At 41.6% G+C, this 12,667-nt stretch overlaps 1 protein-coding gene across 7 annotated transcripts in view; it reads left to right on the top strand.

Annotated features, from left to right (window-relative positions):
- BLNK (B cell linker) overlaps positions 1 to 12,667 on the top strand; it is a 168,591-nt gene that overhangs the window by 118,657 nt on the left and 37,267 nt on the right. For 5 of the 7 annotated variants that reach the window (XM_030570035.1, XM_030570034.1, XM_030570033.1 and 2 more), the window contains 4 exons: positions 2,768 to 2,833; positions 8,596 to 8,652; positions 11,184 to 11,233; positions 12,467 to 12,507. In XM_030570035.1, coding sequence (XP_030425895.1) covers positions 2,768 to 2,833; positions 8,596 to 8,652; positions 11,184 to 11,233; positions 12,467 to 12,507 — 214 coding nt within the window. The remainder of the gene's footprint in view (positions 1 to 2,767; positions 2,834 to 8,595; positions 8,653 to 11,183; positions 11,234 to 12,466; positions 12,508 to 12,667) is intronic. The other 2 variants (XM_030570036.1, XM_030570038.1) reach the window with 1 other exon arrangement.

Here is a 12,667-nt window from a genome sequence, read left to right on the forward strand (position 1 = left end):
TTTCATTTAGTCACTTTAATTTAAGGTTTTGGTGCCAGTAATACGTTTTAAGGTTTTTAGAAGGTCTATAATATATAACTAAACTATTGTTATATGTAAAGTAAGTAAGGTTTTTAAAATGTTCAAGAAACTTCATTTAAAATTAAATTAAAATGCAGAGCCCCCTGGACCAGTGGCCAGGATCCGGCCAGTGTGAGTGCCTCTGAAAATGAGCTTGCATGCCACCTTCGACATGCATGCCATACAAGGCCGCCCAGAGGATTCAGGGGGTCTGGGGTGTTAGGGGGCAGGAGCCCCCTGCCGCCGAAGACCCTGCACTTTGGCGGCGGGTCCCTGGGCGGAAGGACCCCCCGCTGCTGAATTGCCGCCAAAGACCTGCCCCAGGACCTGCCGCCGACGTGCCAGAAGGACCCCCCGCCGCAGGTCTTCAGGGCACTTCAGCAGTGGGTCCTGGGGTGGAAGGACTCCCTCCGTGGGTCTTCGAGGCACTTCGGCAGCGGGTCCCAGAGCGGAAGGAACCCCCACCGCCAAATTGCCGATGACGACCTGGAGCGGAAGAAGCTCCAGGGGCCCGGGCCCCGTGAGAGTTTTCCGGGGCCCCCAGAGCGAGTGAAGGACCCTGCTCCCGGACCCCTGAAAAACTCTTGTGGGGGCCTGGGGCAAATTGCCCCTCTTGCCCCCCCCCCGGGCAGCCCTGGTGCCATAGCTTGCCTACCCCTAGTCTAGAAGATCATGGGCTCTCCGCCTAACAGTCATGACTAGAGTAGGGCGAAGATTTTTGAACAAATCTTTTATTCTCCAAAAATGCAGTTTGGGTCAATCTGAAACATTTGACACGAATTTCACAAACAGCTTTGGCAATTTTTTTTTCTTGACTTTGGCGCCATTCACAAAATAGCTGGAGGAGAAAGAGGTAATGGTGGTCCCCATTTATATCTTTTAGTTCATAGTTGGACATTCAACCAGCATGTTGGAGATTCAGGTCCAGATCCCCCCTCTGCCTGACAAAGCAGCAGAGAGAGAGAGTGAAAATGGCTCTGTAGCTTGGTGGTTATCGCACTCTTTTGGGTGGGGGTCACCCAGTTAAAGTCCCTGCTCCAATGACTATTCAAATTTTTATACAAAATGAAACAGCTTCAAAAGAAGAGAGACCTTGCTTAGAATACTCTCTAGCCCTGTGGTTAGGGTGCTCTATTTGGAGGTGGAAGACCCAAGTTCAGATTCCTGCTCCATATCAGACAAAAGAGGGAATTGAAACTGGGCATCCCACATCCTGAATGAGTACCCTAACCCCTCGGCTAAATAAGGGGGACCCCCACCTACTCCTCCATCTGAACTGGACTATTTTGATTTGCCTACATTTGTCAGGAATTTTCTGATTCAATTTGGGTCACATAAAAATAATGGGGCAGGGAGGAGAAACTGCTTGCAAACAGAAAAAAAAAATCAATTATTTGCCCAGCTCTAGTCATGACTACACAAGGGGACTGTTAGATGAGATAGGAGGCAGGGTTGGAAGAAAATTGTTTTTCTGTTGTAACACAGGGAGCGTGGTATGGAGGAGATTGAGAAGCACTGATCTAGATGATTCATATAGATTAGAAACCAGAGAGAATTCCCACCACACATATAGAAAACTGTCGCTCCATTTTCTGAAAATATTGCAAAACAGATTCAAGTTTCTCACTTTAATCTAGGTAGTGATGCATCTTGATTGCTTTTTTGCTTCAGCCATTTGCTTGGACTTAGAATGCTGTTTAAACTTCACCAAACTTTGGGCTCTAGAGCAGGGGCGGGCAAACTTTTTGGCCTGAGGGCCACATTGGGTTTCATAAATTGTATGGAGGGCCAGTTGGGGAGGGGGTCATGGCCCGGCCCCTACCTCCTATCTGCCCCACCTGGGACTCCTGCCCCATCCAACGCCCCCTGTTCCCTGATGGCCCCTCTGGGACCCCTGCCTCATCCACACACCTCCGCTCCCTGTCCCCTGACCTCCCCCGGACCCCTGCCGCCCCATCCAACCTCTCCTCTCATTCCTGATGTCCCCCTAGACTCCTGCCCCATCTAACCACGCCTTCTTCCTGTCCCCTGACTGCCCCAGAACCCCTACCCCTGACTGCCCCCTGCTGCCGCATCCATCCCCCCCTCCTTCCTGACTGCCCCCCCAGGACCCCTGCCCCCATACAACCCCCTGTTCCTCCCCCCGACCACCCCAACCCCTATCCACACCTCCGCCCCCTGACCACCACCTCAAACTCCCCTACCCTCTATCCAACCCTCCCCCCCACCCCGCTCCCTGTCCCCTTACTGCGCTCCCTGGAGCACTGGGTCAGGCCAGGCTCTGCAGCTGCCCTGCCCCAGGAGCTCACAGCCCCACCGCCCAGAGCATTGCGCCAGTGGCGCAGCAAGCAAGCTGAGGTTGCAGGGGAGGGGGAACAGCAGGGGAGAGGCCGGGGGTAGCCTCCAGGGCCAGGAGCCCGGGGTCCAGGCTGGATGTGGCCCGTGGGCCATAGGTTGCCCACCTCTGCTCTAGAAGGATAATCTTTCTTTCCCCAAATGTAGAGCTTGCCAAAGGGTTCTGTTGAAAGGTGGAAAAATATTGCATATGTACAAGTGATTGTAGCAAGTGAAATACTTAATAGTGAACAAACTCTTTTTGATGTGTCAATTACACTGAAAGGAAAATAATTGTAATACTTTAAAAAAAAATAGCCTTATCAGCCACACACTATACGATTTTCATGATGTTTTGTCCAATATCTTACAGGCAGCTTCAAAAGATGGTACATGATATCAAGAAAAATGAAACTGGAATAATGAGCAAATTCAAAAAGTAAGTTATAGATGCTGATATAATTGTACCTTGTTTAAAGCTCAGAATATCTAGCATTTTGTATGACCACTTTGAGAGTAGGAGTGTGTGTTTCTGGATAGACATATACTAATAACAGCTTTATTGCAGAGCTGCTCCACATGCAGGATTGTCATTAATATCAATGGAAGGGGCTGCAGAATCAAGCCCAAAATTATTCTAGAGTGTAAACTGCTGACGGATCAGTTTGAACAATATCTATATATAATGTATTAATTGAAGTTGATTCTCCCAGGCATGTTTGTGTGTCCCCCTTCTCTTTAGGCCTATTTTCAGACTACCCCTACAATTTAATTTTAATTTGAACTCCTACCTTCATGCAACTAATCAGCCATAATATTCAAAACTCAATCCTGAACATTCCATACATAATAAGAAGTTTTAAAAGAAACCCATAACACTGAAACCCTAACCTAAAATTCTTAGTCCAGCAGTAAATTGCAGAATGATTTATCATTAAATAATCACAATGTACGAGTAGCTAAAGCCCGGTTTTTCTTCATGCGTGGTTATATGAATAAGACATCCTTTATTTCCAAAGTCAGACTCATCTTTTAGCACAACAGCTATTAAGCATGCAAACTAATTTTTAATACAACATATCTTTCACATGGGATTAACATATATATGTGACATTCTCATTGATAATCCATGGATCATTTACTATAGGTGTAAGAAAGATGTACACAAGATATATTAATGAACTTTAAAAAAATGTTATTTACTAGGTTTTCAGGAAGTATTTGCAATGATAGGACAACACCACACAGAATAACTCAATATAGTCTATCGATGCAGCTCTCATACACAGTGGAAACATAGAAGCACACAGAACACTGTGCTTAAGTAACAGCAACCATGATGGATAAATTCGAGATTGGAAAGTATTATTTTAGTATCTGCTAAGTAGGGAGTGTCTTCCTTATGTGGGGAAAATGGACTCAGTTGTGTAATAGCGCTCTCCCTCACTTTGACCTGATGATACATATGAGAATGAAGCAGGGAAATTCAAAGCTAACCATTACACTTTTTCCTTCATTCACCCTGTTGTGATTAAGTATTGCTTCAGCTTGCAGAAAATCTCATATTCAGATTTTACATAGGATCTATACCTATTCATTGCCTACACATGGGCACAACAGCACAAATGAAGGGCTAAACATCTCTTACTTTTGACTGGCACTTCTTTTGTCAGTTTGGTAGAGCCTTCAGTAACTCAAACATACTTTGCCTTTGCAGCAGGTTTAACATGGTGTAGGTACAAAGTGCAGAGCTCTGGACCTTGATATAATGAGGAGGCTGCCCTCATGGAGCAGAATCAAAACCCTAACTTTTATAAAGAAAAATATCACAGTAACAGCTTTAGAGCAGTTAGACTTAATAACATCACAGCGCATCAGCAGCAAATGTCTCAAAGATGAAAGCACATAACAAAAACAAGAGACGGATCTCAGAGTTATAATTTACAGAGACAAATCATTTTACCATGGCTGCTTTCACTTGGAGGTGTATGGCTTTGATGATGTGCCCCTCTTTATGAAGAAGGGGGAAAGAATAAAATCTAAATGTACTTACAAGCTGAAAGGGTGGGAGGTGCAGCCTGCATCAGTCAGATACAAAATGGCCATTCTAGGGCTGCAGCTGCCCAATGCTCCCAGATTTAAAGAACCAGTTACCAGAAGAGCAGGCTGGAGAAGGGTTCTATTAAATGGTGAACCCAGCATAGAGCTCAATAGTAACCAGGAAACTATGAAATAAGCAGCTTCCTCATGGAGTAGGGAAGTATTGCCAGAAACAAGTATTCAAAATCACAGGTCTAGCTTCCAACAATCATGTGATAGCTTTAAAATAACATTTTTTTAAAATTTCCTTTTAATTTGCCTTTGAGATGCACTGGGGTCACGTTTTCATGCTTTTCTCTTAAACCCTCAGGGCTAGAAACTTACTGGGTTTTTTTAAAGCTGAGATTCTCATATTCACATGGAGCTAGGGCCTCAAGAAAAACACCAAATATCATTAGATGATAAAAAGGCAGGAGTTGTAATAATAGTAGGAATAGAAGATTCCAAGGTTCGCAGACAGGACCTGGTGGAAATGAGCTAATGTCTCATTATGTTTTTAGACTATATCCTTGCAGTCCCTTCCAACCCTATGATTGATTCTTTTTGTGGACTGTGGCTGCTTTCTCTGCATAGAGGTGACCCAAGTCTTCTAGAATGTCAAGATTTTGTGGAAAGACAAGGCTTCAAAGATATGGATACGTGATAGGACAAAAACTGAATTTGTTTGATGCAGCATATGTTTTCTGTGGACACCTGTCTTTACAAAGAGAAATGAAAAATATGTTGGCTCAAATGCAGGTCAGCTATAAGTGGGATCCAATTTCACTGACGTCAGTATAAGTGCACATGCTTACACCAGGTCTGAATTCATCCCATATATTATTCATAGAACATTTATACTGCAAGCCTTAAAGATTGACCGAGTGCTCCTGTAATACATTCTGTTTATTATTAATTTGTATTAAAACAGTGTCTACTGACCCCAGTCATAATTGGGGTCCCATTGGGATAGGTGCTTTATAGATAAGTAAACAAATGAACAGTTCCAGCCTCAGAGAGCTCATATTCTAGGCTACTTAAAATTATTTGTTGAGAAGAAATCAGAATATATTTGATTGTTCCTTGTGTGTGTGTGTTTGTAAGTCCTGTTGTATGAATATAAGTAACTATAGAGAAGAGAATCAGGGACCAGACTTTTTGTTTCTTAAATGCTTATCTGCTCTTCTTGTTTATTCCCCAACCTAGGTCACAATCTTCCTGTGAAACCAAAAATTTGGCCCCATATCTTGCTAACATGCCCATGTTTACCTTTAATCATGTGCATAACTGGTTATAGGCTGGGAGCTTTAGGTCCTGTGGAGATCATGATTTCGGGGGGATTATAAATTCAATTATAGAACAAGTAATGGGTATAGTAGGATTTGTAAGCAAAAGAGAGTCTGTTTCTATGTCCATGTCCTTCATATTTCAAAACAGGGAAATAAAAAACAGAAGTTATGGGCTTTATGCCACAGGGTGCTGAGTGCCCTCAACTCCCATTGTATTCAGTTGGCCCTGATTCAGCATACAATTGGGTAAATCCTGGCCCCATGAGATTCAATAGCAAAACTCCCATTGACTTCAACAGAGTCAAGATTTCACCCTTAATGCTTAAGTAGTTCGCTGAGGCAGGGTATGGGAGCTCAGGACACTCAGCACATTGCAGATCAAGCCTTAGATGAAGTATCTGATGAACTGTCTCCACTTAAAAATGATTTTCCAAAATTTCCTGGGGACATCAGTGACACTTCACTGACAAAGCCAGCAGCAGTAAGTGAAATAAAGAGGCTGCCAATAACCAGAATCTGTCCATTCCTTGAGATGCCATTTGTGCCCACATGGTCAGCTACTGAGATGACGCAACACCTGAGATCCTGCATGCCTTACACAAGCAAAACACCCATAGACTTCAGATCTCTTCTGCTCCATAACTCTGTAGCACTCACTGTGCCTCCTGTTTTCATACAATCCTGCAGATGGCAACTGGAACTGTGGTATCTTACACACTGTGCATTGAGTCTATAATATTGCAAACTAGTCAGGGAAACAAACTGAAGCACATGAAGAAAGAGGTAACAAAACAGAAACAGTATAATCATACATGTATCTTAGCTGAACCAATAGGAAACTTGTGTTTCCATTTATGTACCAATGTAATGTGTTTCAGATTTCTTATTATTGATGCTCAAGGCCTTTTGTTAATAAATGGGACAGTCCATTAAAGTCAACAGTATTATATCATGTAGCCATAAACATTACAGTACCACTGTTTTATGCAAAGAAAATATGTAAAACCGTACTAAGAACATTCATAACACTCATGGGCAGCTTCATAAATATTTTAAAGAGTTTCTTTATCACCAGACACTTTCAAAGCAGCAATGAAACATTCCACTCTATCATGAGATTCCAATTTGGGATCAGTTTGTTATCAATCAGTTTAACAGCACTAGTTCAGAGTTTTGACAAAGTTTTGACAGGTTCAATGAATTTAATTTTTTAATAATAGTTGGATTTATGTAGTGCACCCAGGGCACTGCACAACAATAAATGTAGTAAAAACATAACATCAACTAAAGAAAGCAATATAATAAAAAAAATCACCCTGTAAGCAAAAATGGACCAGAAGAAAAGGACACATCCTGTATGAAAGGGCCAACAATAGTAAAATTAAAGAACATTTTTGAAAACAATTTTTTTTTCAGCTGTTTCTTAAAAGCTGGGAAAGGTGGGCTGAAATGCAGGGTATAGAGGAGCAAGTGCCAGTCTCTAGCACAAGTGGTGGACTCTCTAAAAACAAGTATTCTAGGAACACAGTGTCAAGACAAGGCTCAGGGGTTCAGTCCTGCAGTTCATTAAACACCCTGTCTGCAAAGCACTTACACTTACACCCTGTCCGCAAAGCACCCTTCAACGTCAAGTAACTGAGTAGTACCTCTGATTTCAGTGGTAGTATTCCTATGCTTAAAGTTCAGGACATGCCAAAGAGCTTTGCTGCATCAGCCTCAGAGTGCTCAGCACATTGCAGAGAGGAAGATTCAGACCATGGTACTTTTTAAAATTGAAGTCATTCATTCACTTAACTGCCTGCTAGCTGCTATCTAGTGTATGGTGTGCAAAGCTGCTAAAGCAGTGCTGGTCTCATATTAAACGAAATGCCTCAAATACCAGCTGATTATTTAGTGAAACTAATGATGCAGAAAGATGTGATATGTTATTTTTTAAACAGTTGTAAACATTCTCAAAAACCTGTTTGGATTTATTTTTCTTTTGGATGAGTCTTATAGAATTGAAAATTATATCTCAGCTATGGAATTCTGTAGGATGTTTCACAAACCTCCACAAAAGAAAAAATCATTCTCTAAGAAACTTATGGGTGAAGCCTGGCCCCACTGAAGTGAATGGGAGCTTTGCCATTGATTTTAGGGAGGTCAGGATTTCAGCCTGTATATTTCAGAGTTGAGTAATTTCTGTAAATCCCTATTCAGGTCTATAGGACTTTTCCAAAAGGATTAACTCACAACTCTATCAAATGTAACTTAAATACGGAACAGAGTATATTTATGGCACCTTCAAAGTGGGTGAAATTGTTTACCACTGTGATTTTTTTTGGAATCACTTCTGATGTAATTGCCTATTTTGCAGATAAAAGATATGCTAAAAAACAACTATAATCTCTCCCTTGAAGAACAGGACTTGATCCTCTTCTGAAATCATTTGGAGTTTTGCTATTAACTTCAACAGGAGCAGGATCATGCCCATTGCCATTGCTTACAAAAAGAAGCCCTAAAGAATAAAAGTATTATAAATGTACTGTAACTAGACAGTAAGCTCCCAGGAACGGGAATCATGTCATTTATGTTTGCATATTGCAAAAATAGTGGGTGAAATCACGACCCCATTCCAGTCAATGGCAAAATTCCCACTGACATCAATGGGACCAGGATTCCACAGTTTTGACACTCACTAAATAATATTAATACGGTGAAGTAACTTTTCTGTGGGTTTGTGTTTGAATTTTAGAATAACTAACATATTTGAAGAGACTAACAAATACAGATGTGGCCATAAATTGTTTCATTTCTGTGACAGAAACATAATTTCTTTTCTATTGCTATTTAGGTTCCAAAATGAACAAGTGGCCTTAATTTGCAAAACTGGGAAAAATACTTGGGATCGGTATGCTATTTCAGAACCACACAAGGCATGATAGATGGCTCAGATACAGAGCTCTTCTGTGCTTCACATTCTTTTGTTATAACATATTTACATATTCTGCCAGGGCCACAGCCAGGATTTACAGTGTCAGTCAAAATACTGAGGCAAGCCTTCCTAATTTATTGTCTGAACACCTACAGTATGGGCCAGGCCACACATCCCTCTCCCTCAGAAGGGTCCCTATTGGCTTCCTCTCCATCCTTTTCCTTTGTCTATGGTGTCCTTGTGCACCTCAGCCCAAATCCAGCATGGAGCAGCCTGCTGAATTTGAGGCCACCCTCTCCATCAAACCTAGACCTGAGACAAAGCATCAGCCATTTCCCCTGGCAGTGGCCCTGGTTTCTTCTTTTTAACATGCCTGTGCTAACCTGGATGAGATACTGGAATAATGCTGTTAAGAATGCTTAATAACATACTGCCTGCAGGATAAGTTATACTCATGTTGTCAGGCACTAGTAACCATTCAGCAAGGAAGAACTACCTATACTTTTTTCTGACACCACTAATGAAGAGAGCTGGGCAAACTCTGTGAAAAATGTTCCATAGACAGGACCGGCGCTAGTGTTTTTAGCGCCCTACGCGCACATCCATTTCGTTGCCCTGCGCTTTGGTCCCGCGGCTCCGGTGAAGCTGCCACAGCCGTGCCTGCGGGAGGTCCACCGGAGCTGCGGGAGCAGCAGACCATCCGCAGGAATGCCTGTGGCAGCTCCACTGGAGCCGCGGGACCAGGGGATCCTCCGCAGGCACGACTGCAGCAGGTCCACCGGAGCCGCCTGCCGCCTCCCCCACCCCCTTCAAAATGCCGTCCCCCCAATAATCCTGGCGCCCTAGGCGATTGCCTAGGCCGCCTAAATGGAAGCGCCGGACCTGTCCATAGATATTTTTTTGAGCTTGGTAATGAATGTATTTTGGCCATGCCTGCACCATGCATACATGTATGTTCACTTTTTACAACTATATGTGCAGTAGAGTTTCTCTAGCACAAACTGTGGAAGAAATCATTTGCAGAAACCAAATCTTAACATTTGCACATCTGGGTATTCAGTCAGATGCAGGGAACAGAAACAACATTTAGCTGTGGGTCTTAGCTGAACAGTCACAAGTAAGCAGCATGCCCAAGTCTTGAATATTGAGTATCAAATTATTGCAGCAAACTGTTAAGAAAAACAAAAATAAGAGAAAAAATTGAAGGAAAACACAATGGCTCAGAAACCTTCAAGAGCACAAGAAAAAGTTACAGTCATTGTGGACATTATTCCTGGTGAATTATACACTCAGCTCTGCAAACAAACATAACATCCCAAGAAGCACTTCTTTTGGGACCTGATTGAAAGCCCATTGGAGTCAATGGGAGTCTCTCCATTGACTTGGGCATTGGCTCAAACCCAGGATGTGGTTTCATCAGTGCTAAGGAAAATTGTTGGATTATATATTAAGAATGAGTATAAAAGAGCATTTTAATGCAAATGGTATTAATGCTTTATATTAATACAAAAAGCAAAACATTACTAGCTTCAGCTACTTCCGCTCAAGCATGTAATAGCCCAGATGCACCACTGGATCTGACTTAAATAACTTCACAGAAATGTCTCTCTTCTTATGAGGTACTATCAGATCATTAATGGAATAATAAACAGATCACTACACTAAGCTCCTGAGGGTGCTCTCCCAGGGCTTATAATTAAACAAACAGGAACCTGCATGATTTTAAATTCTAGGTAAGCATAGCACAGTTGCAAATAAAGAGAAGCCTATGAAGAATTTTCAGTCTTTCTATAAATAATCTTTTGGTTCACTCAATACTACAGAATCAAAGCTATTCAAATTGTATTCCCTTATGAAAAATAATTGGTGTGAGACTTTCTTTGTTAGTACTTCCATTATTGTACCAAACATGCAGTACCTCATACATGTGACAAATGCAAAGGTTGAGAGCCCAGATCTGATCTGATACCAATGTAAATCAGTAACTCCATTGACTGCAGTAGCTATACATGTACAAAATCGTTGTAAGTGAAATCAGAATCTGGCTGAGAGACAGCCTGGGAAAACTTTTAAGCCTCAATTGGAATTTAAAGTGTATGCAAATCTAAAGTTGTAAATTAGAACCAGAAAGCACTGTACTCTTTTATCACCTCACATATAAACCTCTTACTAGGATTTTTATGAGCCTCAATCAGCTTTACTTCTTTAAACAGATGTGCACATATCTATAATGTATAATGCTGCCTGTAGCTTCTGCTCCTCTGTATGCGTGTTTCTTTAAAAAAAAAAAAGTTCTTAACAAAAAACTCGGATTGCATTCTATATTCTTGGCTGTTTCCAAAAAGTGCTCTCTTTTCAGAGCATTTGCCTGCAGCAATTGGCTGAATATCTGTGACAATGACCTGTGTCTTCAGTTGCAGATATCTTTTGTCATCAGCTTTTTTTATGTGTTGCCTTCCTGCAACTATTACTTATTGGATCATAAATGTAAAAATTATTGTTTACAGGCTAAAAAATAAACCCCCACCAAGTGTACCACAAAGGGATTATGCTTCAGGTAAGGATGGCTTAATGGAACTTTAAACTGTATATTTTTTCTAAGAGTGTTACAACTACATATTTGCTCACATTTATCTTCTAGGTGAGGTGAATCCTGAACCATGACCAATAACTTATAGTGCAATTCTCTCTGGTAAAATGATGGACAGCAAACTGTGGAGAGCTTCCCCAATGGGAAGAATAAAGACTAAGAAGTAGTTGATAGCCAGCTCAGTGGTTTGAGCATTGGCCTCCTAAACCCAGGGGTTGTGAGTTCAATTCTTGGGGGGGGATCTGAGGCACAAATCAGTATTTGGTCCTGCTAGTGAAGGTGGGGACTGGACTTGATGACTTTCCAGGGTCCCATCCAGTTCTATGAGATAGGTATATCTCCATATTTTTAAGTGCCCCTGCTAGCTGACTCTCAGAAGCAGCTTTCACCTATTCTATGGGATCCGGCCATTCTCAAGGGGGAGAAGGCTCCATATCCAGCCATGCTGGATGGAGTGCCAGCCCAGTTCAGGACTTGTGAAGTGAAAGTAAAGAAAGAAATATGGGCAAATAGGTTTCCTTCCCACAAAAATGGAATCTGATGTTGGTGCTAATATAATGATGGCATCAAACATTATCTTCAAGTGTGAGTGGAGCTATATTTGCTTATTTTACACCTTCATTGTTTTACCTTTGTTTTGAAGTGTTAAGAATGGTTTTGTTAAGGAGAAAAAGTAGAACAGCAGCAGACTAGGTGGGGAGTGACTAGGAGTTGTCAATCTAATAATTGTTCAGTGATTTTTATAGCCATAGTTAATTGGCATCCAATTTGGAACTTCACCAGAGAGACCAAGAACTGAATTGTCAAGAGGGCTGAATGAGCTCTTCCTCTCTCTTCGTTTCCTTTAAAAAGGGGATTCATGGGCATGGCAGTATGGGGAAGCTTGCATTGCTACTATTCAGACTGGGGATAAGTAGAGGACTGTGTTGTCCAGCACATCAGCCTGGGACTCTTTCATGAGCACTCCCAATTAATTTCTAAAACCAAATGAGCAAAAGAAGCAGAATTCTAATTACTAACACTATTCAGCCAAAACCAAGTGTGTTTGGCACAAACTTTCAGGAATTTGTGTGTGTGTGTGTGTGAGAGAGAGAGAGAGAGAGAGAGAGTGGAATGCAATAGAGCCATTCAATTAGTGGCTAAGATGAATGTTTGTGATCACTATTCCATTCCCATAAATAACTCAAATGTTTGGTTTAGAACATGCAGAGGATGAAGATGAACAATGGTCTGATGATTTTGTAAGTATATTTTCCTGGGGTCATAAAACAGTTACTCTTTCAATTAGGACCACACATGAGATGATAATGAAAGTTTAGATCTGAATCAGATACTTTCAGTCAAATCTACATTTCCAGTATTAAAATCCTACTATATTCATGAGGTTGAAAATTTTCTAAA

Source organism: Gopherus evgoodei, chromosome 7, assembly GCF_007399415.2.
Source record: "Gopherus evgoodei ecotype Sinaloan lineage chromosome 7, rGopEvg1_v1.p, whole genome shotgun sequence".
Taxonomy (NCBI): domain Eukaryota; kingdom Metazoa; phylum Chordata; order Testudines; family Testudinidae; genus Gopherus; species Gopherus evgoodei.